Source organism: Hibiscus syriacus, unplaced genomic scaffold (assembly GCF_006381635.1).
Source record: "Hibiscus syriacus cultivar Baekdansim isolate YM2019G1 unplaced genomic scaffold, ASM638163v2 tig00110505_pilon, whole genome shotgun sequence".
NCBI classification, from domain to species: Eukaryota; Viridiplantae; Streptophyta; class Magnoliopsida; order Malvales; family Malvaceae; genus Hibiscus; species Hibiscus syriacus.
The window spans coordinates 2,074,097-2,086,559 of NW_024062765.1; the positions used below are offsets into that span (position 1 = coordinate 2,074,097).

Consider the following 12,463-nt stretch of genomic DNA (forward strand, 5'->3'; position numbering starts at 1 on the left):
CACCCCGTTTGGTTGGCCGGGAATCTCATTCCCGATAATATAAGATTACCAATAGTGGATTTTTTGGGGTATATTACCGGGAATGTCATTACCCATTCTCTTAGGTATTGTTGGATTTACCGGCGTTTTGGACTAAAATGCCCTTAAAATTTTTTCACTCAAAAATATAATTCTTCTGTCAGTGAATAATAAAATTTCTACGAATGTTAAATTACAAAATTATCCTTAAACTATTTTAGATTTACAAAAAAAAGTCTATAATTAAAATTTTATATGAAGTTCAGGGGTTAAAATAAAATTTTACCATTTCATTAAACCTTTTTATATTTTCAATTTTATAAAATATATATATATATATATAAATAAATTTTATGAATTTAATTTTTTAAATAAAATATATAAATATTTTTCAATTTGTTAAAAAAATAAATATATAATAAAGATAATTTGGTTAAATATACATTCCAATAATCTTTTATTCTTTTAACCAAACACGATAATCTTACATTCCTGCTAAACCAACTAAACATAAAATACAACATTTTCAGTAATCTTATTCATTGGTAATCTTTTATTCTCACTGATAATATTACATTCCGTGAACTAAACACACCCTAATAACTAACCCAAATTGGTGAAGTCCCCAATCGACTGCCACTTCCCGTTAACTGGTCATCCAATTCAACACCTCCCTTCTTTTTTAATTTATATATATATATATATATATATATATATATATATATTTAATTCACAAAAAGAAGTCAAAACATCTCTCATTTCCAAAAAAATCCAAATAAATTAAATGCTCGTAAAATTTCCAAAACATAGTAAATTACAAACATACCCTTCATCACCCTCATCGTGGCACGGTGGGGCAACCCCGTTGGACCCACCACGGATCCCACAATTATAAGTACCGTTGTAAGAGGTTTTGATTTACAGTTGAGCAGCTTTACGTATGGGAAGTATCAACAAGCTTTCTGCTTCCAAAAATAAAAAAATTGAGATGAAATCATAAATGAAATGTATGTGTTTAACGTTGAATTTTATTGTTAAGAGGCTTTTGATTCCAAAGCTTTTCACTTTTTTGTTTACTGATTTAATTTATTTATAACAGAGGCTCATTTTTTTGGGCAAAATTGGGTCTCTCTCTGCCTTTCTCTGTCAAGGAAAGAATCAATCGTTAAACACAGTCACACAAAAACAAAAGGGTACTATTTATTTATCTGTATTATTATAATAATAATAATAATAAAAATAATAATAACATTTGTTTTATATTTTATAATAATTGGCATCACATTTTTTTTATTTCTATCTGTATTTCTATATTTGCTTCTCTATCTTTCTCTGATTATCTCTCTAAAAGCTGTGTGCTTTTGTGCATTCTATAATGTGGGTTTCTTCTTCCATGTAATTGGTGCCTGAGAGAAACAGAGAGACAGAGGAGGTAAGGTTAGGGTCTTTATGAGTTTTGAGTGATGAAGGGGGCAGAGAGAGAGAGAGAGAGAGAGAGAGAGCTCCATTGCAGTGTGTTTCTCTTGCTTTTAAAGCTTTTATTTAACCTGGGGTTGTTTTTATTGTTGGGGTTTGGGAGCTAGATGGACACCAAAGGAAGACTCATTGCTGGTTCTCACAACAGGAATGAGTTTGTTCTCATCAATGCTGATGAGGTTGCAAGAGTAAGTACCCTCAAAACTTTGTTGCTTTTTGCCATTTTCTTATGGTGTGCGTGTTCTATTTTTTGTATGGTGTTTAGATACAGTTCAGTAAACATACCTTGCTGTCCCAGCTCAGTAAATTCTTCGGTAGTCATTAGATCTCTACTGATAAATGCATCCAATTCAAACAATTAGCAGCTCTGAATTTGCATAAAATTTCATTACGTCTATTAGAAAAGTTTGTCAGTTGTGAGTTGGGACTTTGGGTAGCCTAAAGTCTTCTGTCTGTTGTTTAAAAAAGCAGTTTTTATGATCTGCTGGCGGTTGACATTGTTAATTGTGCAACTATGACTTGCAGGTGACATGTGTTAAAGAATTAAGTGGGCAGATTTGCCAGATCTGTGGTGATGAGATAGAGCTTTCTGTTGATGGGGAGCCATTTGTTGCCTGCAATGAGTGTGCATTCCCAGTATGCAGGCCTTGCTATGAATATGAAAGAAGGGAGGGCAATCAAGCCTGCCCACAATGCAAAACTAGATACAAGCGCCTTAAAGGTGACCCTTGTTAACTTGATGCTTTGGTAAAACCCCATTAGAGAGCAATTTGGTAATAGCTTGTCTTTTAGAAATTAAGCTAACAATGTGACCTATATATTTCAGGTTGCCCTCGTGTAGATGGGGATGAGGAAGAGGATGGCGATGATGATTTGGAGAATGAGTTTGATATCCCAAGCCATGATAGAAGAGATCCTTACCATATTGCTGCAGCCATGCTCTCTGCTCGATACGATAGCAATCATGGTTCCCGATCTCATGTTTCAGGGTTGAGCACCCCAGCAGAGTTCGATGCTGCATCTGTTGATTCAAAGGTCCCTCTCCTGACATATGGCGAGGTGAATCGGTTTTACCATAAAAAATTATTCATTTGAGTTTGGTATTGCACTTGTGGCTTACATCTGATTGATTATTAATGAAGGATGTTGAGATTTCGTCTGATAAGCATGCTCTTATCGTTCCTCCCTTTATGAGTCGTGGAAAACGTGTCCATCCAATGCCAACTTCTGATCCTTCCATGACTTGTGAGTTATTTTATACTATTAGTAGAAATGTATGGAACTTGTAATTTAATTTCGAATGATAATTGAAGTACATCTGAATTTGTCTGTTAAACATCATTCTATTTTGAGCACTTAACATAGTTCATGTTGTTGATATGACAGTACCACCTAGACCAATGGATCCTAAAAAAGATTTGACAATTTACGGGATTGGGACTGTTGCATGGAAGAGAAGAATGGAAGATTGGAAGAATAAACAGAATGAGAAACTCCAGGTGGTTAGGCATGAAGGAAACAATGGAGATGAGTTTGAGGATTCTGATTTGCCGATGTGCGTGCATTTACTCTGAAATTCTTTTTGGTTGTCTGAGCATGTTTAAGTCTAGAATCTTGTTTTTGCAACTGTTTGTTCAGTAGATTCCTCGCCTTTTTTGGATTGAAAAAATGTAGAAATTGTCAAGTGATTTGGAAGAAGACCTGGCTGCTCCAGCTAGAGCTTGAATTGCTAATCGTTAAGAGTATTTACAGTTAATGACATATGCATAGTTGTTGCTTTTCTCTACGACCAATACTCTTTCGTTGCTTTCTTTTCTAATGAGAAATGACATTTTTTAAAGGATTGCATTATTTTGTTTCTGTAGGCTCTACAGTTCATATCCTTTTTGCATATATGCTACTTCCATGTTGTGATGGGAGCAAATGAATGCACCGTTTTTCTATGTTGAAAAAGTTTTTTCATACACTGTAGGCTAACTTTTATGGATTCATTAACACCTGCTTTCACATTCACGACTAAAAAAAGTAAATTTATGTGTTGTTATAGGATGGATGAAGGCAGGCAACCACTTTCAAGGAAACTACCAATACCCTCTAGCAAGATAAATCCATACAGAATAATAATCCTTCTCCGGCTTGCCATCCTGATGCTGTTTTTTCACTACAGAATTCTGCATCCCGTGAATGATGCTTATGTTCTCTGGCTTATTTCAGTCATTTGTGAAATATGGTTTGCTGTATCATGGATATTGGATCAGTTCCCGAAATGGTACCCAATTGAACGGGAAACATACCTTGATCGTTTAGCATTGAGGTGATTTCATCTTCCTTTCTCCTCTTTACTTCCCCATTCTTTTTCTCTTTGCATCTGGTTTCCTCTCTCTCATTACCTCTGTACTCGCACTAAACTTCTGTGCATATCAGAGGGGGAATTCAATTTGAGTTGTTATTAATTTTATTTATATTTTGGTTTTTTCCCCATTTTTTAAGGTATGAGAAAGAAGGGAAGCCATCTGAGCTAGCTTCTGTAGATGTATTTGTGAGTACAGTTGATCCGATGAAGGAGCCACCGCTTATCACTGCAAATACAGTTCTGTCTATCCTTGCGGTAGATTATCCAGTTGATAAAGTAGCCTGCTATGTCTCTGATGATGGTGCTGCCATGCTCACGTTTGAGGCTCTATCTGAGACATCTGAATTTGCAAGAAAATGGGTACCATTTTGTAAGAAGTTCAGCATTGAACCTCGAGCACCAGAATGGTATTTTGCTCAGAAAGTTGACTACTTGAGAGACAAAGTAGATCCAACATTTGTCAGGGAACGCCGGGCCATGAAGGTTTGTAACCCCCCCACCCAAATGTTAATCTGCTGCTAAGAATCTGTCATTTGACTAGCTTACCTGCATAGTGCATGAAGCATAAAATTTTAGCAGGCAGAGAGGCTGTCTATATGCCTCTGGAAAAACAAAACATCAACTTATATAATTGCTATTTCTTTATTCTTATGCATGACATTTTTGTTCTTAAAACGGATTATCCACTGGTTTCAAGACATGGTGTTGCTAATTTGTTGATACAGAGGGAATATGAAGAGTTCAAAGTTAGAATAAATGGCTTGGTTGCAATGGCACAAAAGGTTCCAGAAGATGGTTGGACTATGCAGGATGGGACTCCATGGCCAGGAAACAATGTCAGAGACCATCCTGGAATGATCCAAGTGCGCTGTTTTTCTTTAAATGCTGTTTGGGATTCAGTTTAAATGCTATCCAGCCCCCATATTATTTGCAGCATGCATTAACATAGTAAACATTTATTCTTTGTTTTAGGTTTTCCTTGGTCATGATGGTGTTCGTGATCTTGAAGGGAATGAATTACCTCGTCTAATTTATGTTTCTCGTGAAAAGAGACCAGGATTTGATCACCACAAGAAAGCTGGGGCCATGAATGCTTTGGTATTTCCCTTTCTTTCTCTCTATCTCAAGCATGCAACTGTGCACTCACAAAATAGAGTCTCAGCTTGGCATGTCCTTTGATCTGTCAGTTGTCTGGTTTTATCTGATTGTAATAAATTTTGGCTGATTTATGAAGGTGCGCGTTTCTGCTGTCATCTCCAATGCTCCTTTCCTACTAAATGTTGATTGTGATCACTACATAAACAACAGCAAGGCTCTTCGTGAAGCCATGTGCTTCATGATGGACCCTATTTCGGGAAAGAAAATCTGCTATGTCCAGTTTCCTCAAAGATTCGATGGCATTGACCGACATGATAGATACTCAAACCGAAATGTTGTCTTTTTTGATGCAAGTATGATTTGTCGAACTTTAATTTTGTGGATACAGTTCTTTGTAAAAGGAGATGACATTGTTATTTTTTGTTTTTCCAAAAACAGATCAACATGAAAGGCCTGGATGGGATTCAAGGACCTATTTATGTTGGAACTGGATGTGTCTTCAGGAGGCAGGCTCTCTACGGATACGATGCGCCTGTCAAGAAAAAGCCTCCAAGAAGGACATGCAATTGTTTGCCAAAATGGTGCTGCTGCTGCTGCTGTTGCCGATCTAAAAAGAAGAACAGGAAATCGAAGTCCATCGATAAGAAGACAAATGAGGTTCCAAAGCACAAACATGCTCTAGAGAATATCGAAGAGGGAATTGAAGGTAATTATTGTTCTTCTATTCGCTTCCAGTATGCATCTGCAAAATCTTGAAATATTCTTCCTTCAGACATTTTGTCCCTGTCAAAGTTTGGTCTTTGATATTTACATATATACTTTTGCAAACCTAGAATCATTCAACTATTTTAGAGCCTTATCATTTATAGTGCTATCATATGTATTGCAGGTATAGATAATGAGAAGTCGACCCTTATGCCACAAACCAAATTTGAGAAGAAATTTGGTCAGTCACCTGTTTTCATTGCTTCAACACTTATGGAGGATGGGGGAATCCCAAAAGGGGCAACTACTGCATCACTCTTGAAAGAAGCAATTCATGTCATCAGCTGTGGTTATGAAGATAAAACAGATTGGGGGAAGGAAGTACGTCGAAACTGTCCCGAACTTAATAAATTAATGATACTCATCAAAAGGAAGTACCTTTTGAAGTTGTTTTCTTTGAATGATTGAATTTTGATAATGATACTCATCAATTCCTATCATCACCCAGGTGGGATGGATATATGGCTCAGTTACTGAGGATATATTAACAGGCTTCAAGATGCACTGCCATGGCTGGCGATCAGTGTACTGCATGCCGAAAAGGCCAGCATTTAAAGGTTCAGCTCCTATTAACCTCTCAGATCGTCTGCACCAGGTTTTACGTTGGGCTTTGGGATCTGTTGAAATTTTCTTGAGCAGGCATTGCCCATTATGGTATGGGTATGGTTGTGGATTGAAATCCTTGGAGCGCTTTTCATATATAGCTTCTGTTGTGTACCCTTTGACGTCAATTCCACTGCTCGTATATTGTACACTACCGGCTATCTGTCTTCTTACTGGAAAGTTTATTGTTCCTGAGGTAATTCTGAATTTCTGCGTAGCATATCTTTCTAACATGGATACGTCGGAATTATTTTGGGATCAATTACTTAAAAACAATCAGATAGGACTAGTCATTTTCAAACTGTTTGTAGGTGATAGTATGGCTGCCTTTGTCAACACTCAACATCGTAGGACAGCTCATATGATGTTGGATTATATATATATATATACATATTGAGGGGTTATTTAGAAGGCAAGCAATAGATGATTTTGTAGTTGTTATTACGATATTCTTTTTATTCTATGAACAGGCCTGAGACCTGACAGAAATTCATCTTAGCTATTCAAAAATGATTTAAGAATTGGATGGAGCGTCATTAGAACATGATCTGATGCTGTAATTATAGTCATTAATCATCTTCTGCTGGAAAATTTGTGGTACTAAAATCCTTCTAGTGATGAATTTCATGTAGTCTGGAAGCATACTAATAAGCCTTCTCCTATGCAATCTATATGAACAATGCCCCTATTTCGGTTGTAACTATAATATTGTCAAAGTATTGCTTGATATACCGAGGCAATTACCAAACCTGGATACTGCATTTTATCTGGCTTTGTCAGAATTTTCAGCTAATACTGATTTTTCAATTTGCAGATTAGTAATTATGCCAGTCTCCTTTTCATGTCTCTCTTCGTAATCATTGCTGTGACTAGTATCCTAGAAATGCAGTGGGGAGGTGTCGGAATACATGACTGGTGGAGAAATGAGCAGTTCTGGGTGATCGGTGGCGTCTCATCGCACCTATTTGCGCTCTTCCAGGGCCTGCTTAAGGTTTTAGCAGGTGTTAACACAAACTTCACTGTTACATCAAAAGGAGGAGATGATGGGGAATTTTCGGAGTTGTACCTATTCAAGTGGACATCTTTATTGATTCCTCCCATGACATTGTTGATCATCAACATAATTGGAGTCATAGTTGGGATTTCGGATGCCATCTCAAATGGATACGACTCATGGGGACCACTATTTGGTAGACTGTTCTTTGCGCTCTGGGTAATCGTTCATCTTTACCCCTTCCTCAAGGGGTTGATGGGGAAACAAGACAGGCTTCCCACCATTATTGTGGTTTGGTCAATACTTTTAGCATCAATTTTCTCTCTTTTGTGGGCTCGAGTAAACCCGTTTATATCGAAAGGAGGCATTGTTTTAGAAGTGTGTGGGTTGAACTGTGACTAAAAATACAATAAAAGAACGAAGGAGTAAAATTAGATGTCTTGTGTTCAATGAAGAAAGGATTTGGGAAAATCGCATAAGTCGGCTGTGTTTTTGGTCTAAGATGAAGACAACATCCCTCAATTTAACACGGTTTTCCTCAAGTATGACGTAAAAGGTGAGCAAAAGAGGAAATCATGTTGGAAGGCGCTTGTAGATACATATATAGAACTGTGATCTTATTTGGTGTTGAGTTTTACTCCATTTTGATTCTTTATGTACTTTGTGGGTTAGAAGGTATTGATTTCATAAAGTCCTTTATAATCTCTAAGAGAAGATACTTAATAAAAGCTATAGTTTTTATCCATTATGTATATTATCCCTTTGTTAGTAAGGGACTTCACATAAATCGATGTTCACAAACATTACATCAACTTCTCACAATTCTACAAACAAGTAATGCACGAGATATGCCTATATTGTACATAGCACGTTGTATTAATGCCTACCTATTGTCATGGAAATGTTACTGTTCTAACTAAACAATCATAAAGAAACTGTTAGGTCTAATACTTTCGGTTTCAGATATGCCGAAGTGGCGGCCTCAGCTTGGATGTCATTTTTAGCGTTGTTCGGTTGCCAATGTGCTCCCTTTTGCTGCTACATTCGTTCTCCTTCATGTCACGGAGTATCGGTAGCCTTGGTGTTCTTTGAACCAAACCAAGCTTGCTCTTGCTTTTCATTACTGAAGAAATCAATTGCTTAACCGGCACACTCTTGCTCCTCTCCTTTTCTGCAGTTGCATTTAGCAAATTTAGTTCGGTTCTGAAGGCTGCTGCGTTTTCACCGTCCTCGCCTGCAACAGTTAAACATAAACTCATTTAACACCTATGCTTAAATTAGCTGTATTTTTTTTATTATCAGCCCTCAATGCAAACAACGAAATTATGCGCCAAAAAAATTAATGTTTTCTGTATGTCACTGCTGAACATAATGTTTTTTTTGTGTCTGGTGATAATGTCCTAAATTAACCTATCTAACCTTTGTCAATTTCTGAACCCTTTAAAAGGGGCGATTTATGTGCCATTGCTGCATCCAGCCCTGACAAGTTGTTACTCAACTCCATTGTTTCTTCTGTATATTCAGGATCATCCTTCCTCACCATGAAATATGTATCCTCAATATCCTCTTTGATGTGGCTTGAATTGCATTCTGTGACGGACATGTCTAAAGCAACATTATTACTATAACGGGCCTTTGCATCCGAATATTTAACTTCATCTTCAGCCCCGAAAAACAATTTCATCTCCATGTTGGTAAAGATGTTTGATTCATCGGGATTCTCTAGGTGTTTACGTTCTATTGCATTTTAATATAATCAGTGGACACAAATTTTGCTGTATTTACCAATCAGTAATTGAAATGAAGGGAATGAATGAGTACTTACCATCCGAAGCGCAATCTACCACCATCTCAGGTTTCATTGAAGAAACAATGTTTAGTTTACTGCAGCTATCAACTTCCCAGGAATCATCATTTTTGGTTTCAGGAAAACGTGAGGCATTTGGTTCCCCTGTCTCTAGGTTACAATTCTTCCTTTCATCCAAACATGGAGACTGGTTCACATCTGAATTGTCAATGCCATCCAGGTCTATGTCAGTTCTCATGGACCCTTCACAATCATCAGACTTTGCTCCAACAATTTCTTCCAAGGTACCATCAGTTACATGATTAAAACCTCCGGAATTGGTTTGGCACCATCTCTTTCCTCCCTTGTAACTGTATCATGATCATGAAAAAGTAAACACAGTAATTAGTCACCTCTCCTCAAAGATGAAAGGTTTTCAACCTTAGTGTATAAAAGATGTTCTTTTTCTGCTTTGCCACAGGAAAAAGAAAAAGTTGAGTCATATAGTTTGAAACAAAAGGAGAGAGAGAGGTGATGTACAGTTAGTTAAAAAAACGCAAATGCATCCATCCAAAACTTTCAGTATTTGAAATAAAGCATGAAATATTTGAATCACCAATACTGATTTCAAGCTTGCTACAAGGTGTATCAGCAGATGATGAGATGTCTTCTTCTTCACCACCATGTAAAGATCTCTGATGAGAAACAATTTCTTTTTCACCATCCTCGACCCCAGCTTCTTCAATGGTGAAGGTTGCTTTCTCAGCATCCTTGACCCCAGCTTCTTCAATGGTGAAGGTTGCTTTCTCAGCATCCTCGACCCCAGCTTCTTCAATGGTGAAGGTTGCTTTTGCACCATCCTCAACCCCAGCTTCTTCAATGGTGAAGGCAGTATCTAATTGTTTTGTTGCAACACTATCCTCCCTGTCTGGATCATCTTTTGTTCCAGATTGAGGATAGCTACTGTTTGAAGTGCTCTCCAATGTGCCAAGTCCAACCACCGAAGTGCTAACCAAAGTTAGGCCAACCGTTGACGTTAAAGCATCTACTTCAAAGGAAAAGCAATGATTATGTTCAAGTCTAACCTCTTCACCTTGATCATCAAGATCACCATTGTTCTCAGCTTCCATAGCTACAGGTTCATTTGCTATGTCTTCTGTATATTCAGTGCTGGGAACCCCAGAAGCATCAGTTTCTTGAAATATTGGATCTGTGACATTCATATCGGGGTCATACAACTCTGCATCCACATTGCAACGAGTGTAGTCAGTAAGCTCAACTTTCAGGGGCGATATCGCTATTTTCTCTGCGATGTTATCTTCCTGTACATTTGTTTCACCGCTCACATTGATTCCATTGCTATCCATGGTTGCAGCAAAGACATTAATGAAAGGATGATCCACACCTCTTTCACCACTAGCATTTGTCTCTCCATCCACAGACACATAATAAAAAGGGCTCGTTGAAAAAGATTCTGAAGTGATAGGTGCAGTTAATTCCTCAGCTGGAAAAGCTTGAGTGGCAGTACTAAAAGCTCTAGCATTTCTCTGATTTCAGCACCTTGATTCAGAGTTTGAATTTCATCATCCAACTGCACCATTGCAAGATGAGGCAAGGCATTTGCTGGAATGTCATTTCTCGTATCCATGCGAATTGCCTCGTATTTTTCTTGCATGTCATTGATGGCATGCAGACAGCTGTTGTCGGGCAATATCTCATTACAAACTCCTGACAATCAGAAAGAAGAAAAGTCATTGATAGATAATCAGAGGAAAAAGCCTGATGTAATTAAAGTTCTATCATTTTTTTCATCTACCAAAGGATCAAGCAATAGTAAGATGTATTTTAACAAAAAAAAAATGGAAAATCCTATTGCAAGTGGCATTGATAAACATCAGCGTGAGCACTTTCTAACATATTGTTACCATTTTCTTCTGGTGAAATAGGATATGCTCCTTCATCTAATATATGTTTCTCCTGTGTTTCACCAGAAACATCTTCAAAGCTTCCATGTGATACGTCCAATTTTTCATCTTTTGCACATTGACGACCAATACTTTCCAAGAGTGGATGATAAATGCCATTTGCCCCATATTTTCCTTCTGAACTCTGATCAGTAACCTTTTTTCCACTGACAAACTTTTCAGTATTTATTGTGTCTTCATTTTCCACCATTTTCATATTTTCTTCATTGTTTAGCTTACCTGGCACTGCACATCCTGCATTAGTCAAATCAGTCACCTCCAAGTGTATTGTAAAAAAATTCAATCAGACATCTGCCTTGATCTTAATATAAATAAAACACTCGTATCAGAATTCAATATTCTGAAAAGAAGTGATAAAAAGTGAAATGTACAGGTACTTTGGACATCTTTGCTGCCTACTTGAGGTCTAAGGGGGCTTATCAAATCTTTATCGTGACTGCTTAAGCTCCATTGCATTGCCGTTAATGGCTTTTGTACTGTTCCAATTCCAGAGGATTCATCAGTTTCTGTTTCTTCTGCTTTCTTCGAGGAAACTTCAGATTCCTCTGTACCACCATGTTATGTGCGTGGAGAAAAAGGGGGAAATGTTAGGGATTTCTGTGGAGAAGCTAGGGATTGATTGTGGCAAATTTGGGGGAAATGAGATATTACTTGGAGCATGAGAATTGAATGGCCATTTGGAGCAGAGGACCGAGTGGTGATACCCACAGAGAAACGGCTGGAACTGAAGCATAGTGGCCCAACAAGCAGTGATCCACCGTTATGATATGTTGAAGATGAACCAAGCACGTGACCACAATTAGTTAGGAAATGCCAGCTTTATAGAATAAGTTGTTAGACTTTTGTACTGAAGAATATAATGAGCAAATGTAACCGAGAGATCTATTATGGCAATTTTAATGAATAGTCATCTTTTCTCTTAAATCTATCTTCTCAAATTTCTCTAAATCCCTAATTCTTTTCTTGAATTCTATACGGTTCATAACAATTGGTATCAGAGTTTAGCAAAGATTCAACGTCAAGCTGGGTAAACAGAAGAAAATCTAACAGATGGGTGATAAAGTGGAATCAGTAGCCATAACAAGCAGTAATGAGGAGACTAAGAATGAAGTTCGGATTCCTAGAGGATGGGAAGAACAAAAAGAAGAATGGGAAAATAGAATGAAGGTGCTGGAAAGCAGGATGGATGAGACCTAAGGATATTTGCAGAAGATATTGAGTTGTGTGTCTAAAGTAAGTGAAGAACCTGAGCAGAATACTCCTGAAAAGGATGACTAGGTAATTGTTGTATCTTTACCTAAATCTAAAGGAAAGTGATAAATGAGCATGAGAAATATTCCTTTTATCCGGAGGGTCCTGGAGTATTAGCTCCTAAACCAGAAGGT

The 12,463-nt window shown here is 37.4% G+C and overlaps 3 protein-coding genes across 4 annotated transcripts; 1 reads left to right on the forward strand and 2 right to left on the reverse strand.

Annotated features, from left to right (window-relative positions):
• The first annotated feature begins 1,305 nt into the window (after positions 1-1,305).
• LOC120129914 (cellulose synthase A catalytic subunit 5 [UDP-forming]-like) lies at positions 1,306-8,053 on the forward strand. Of its 2 annotated transcripts, XM_039147304.1 has the most exons (14): positions 1,306-1,682; positions 2,020-2,215; positions 2,321-2,553; positions 2,637-2,739; positions 2,881-3,049; positions 3,542-3,808; positions 3,985-4,330; positions 4,573-4,710; positions 4,820-4,945; positions 5,082-5,294; positions 5,384-5,651; positions 5,835-6,031; positions 6,159-6,509; positions 7,128-8,053. In XM_039147304.1, the coding sequence occupies exons 1-14, from the start codon at positions 1,602-1,604 to the stop codon at positions 7,707-7,709; spliced, it is 3,270 nt and encodes a 1,089-aa protein (XP_039003235.1). In that variant the 5' UTR covers positions 1,306-1,601; the 3' UTR covers positions 7,710-8,053. The 2 variants fall into 2 exon arrangements, with proteins under 2 accessions (XP_039003235.1, XP_039003236.1); XM_039147305.1 differs by lacking the exons at positions 6,159-6,509; positions 7,128-8,053 and adding an exon at positions 6,088-6,110 and having other exon boundaries at positions 5,835-6,047.
• Positions 8,054-8,843: 790 nt separating this feature from the next.
• LOC120129996 lies at positions 8,844-10,025 on the reverse strand. The gene is made up of 5 exons (XM_039147360.1): positions 9,710-10,025; positions 9,535-9,560; positions 9,133-9,464; positions 8,962-9,044; positions 8,844-8,897 (listed from the first exon to the last, which is right to left on the reverse strand). Exons 1-5 carry the CDS (start codon positions 9,950-9,952, stop codon positions 8,844-8,846), a joined length of 738 nt encoding a protein of 245 aa, XP_039003291.1. The 5' UTR covers positions 9,953-10,025.
• A 518-nt stretch (positions 10,026-10,543) lies between these two features.
• On the reverse strand, positions 10,544-11,811 carry LOC120129997. Its single transcript, XM_039147361.1, has 4 exons — positions 11,730-11,811; positions 11,478-11,623; positions 11,019-11,334; positions 10,544-10,821 (listed from the first exon to the last, which is right to left on the reverse strand). Exons 1-4 carry the CDS (start codon positions 11,809-11,811, stop codon positions 10,586-10,588), a joined length of 780 nt encoding a protein of 259 aa, XP_039003292.1. The 3' UTR covers positions 10,544-10,585.
• Between the last annotated feature and the right edge of the window lie 652 nt (positions 11,812-12,463).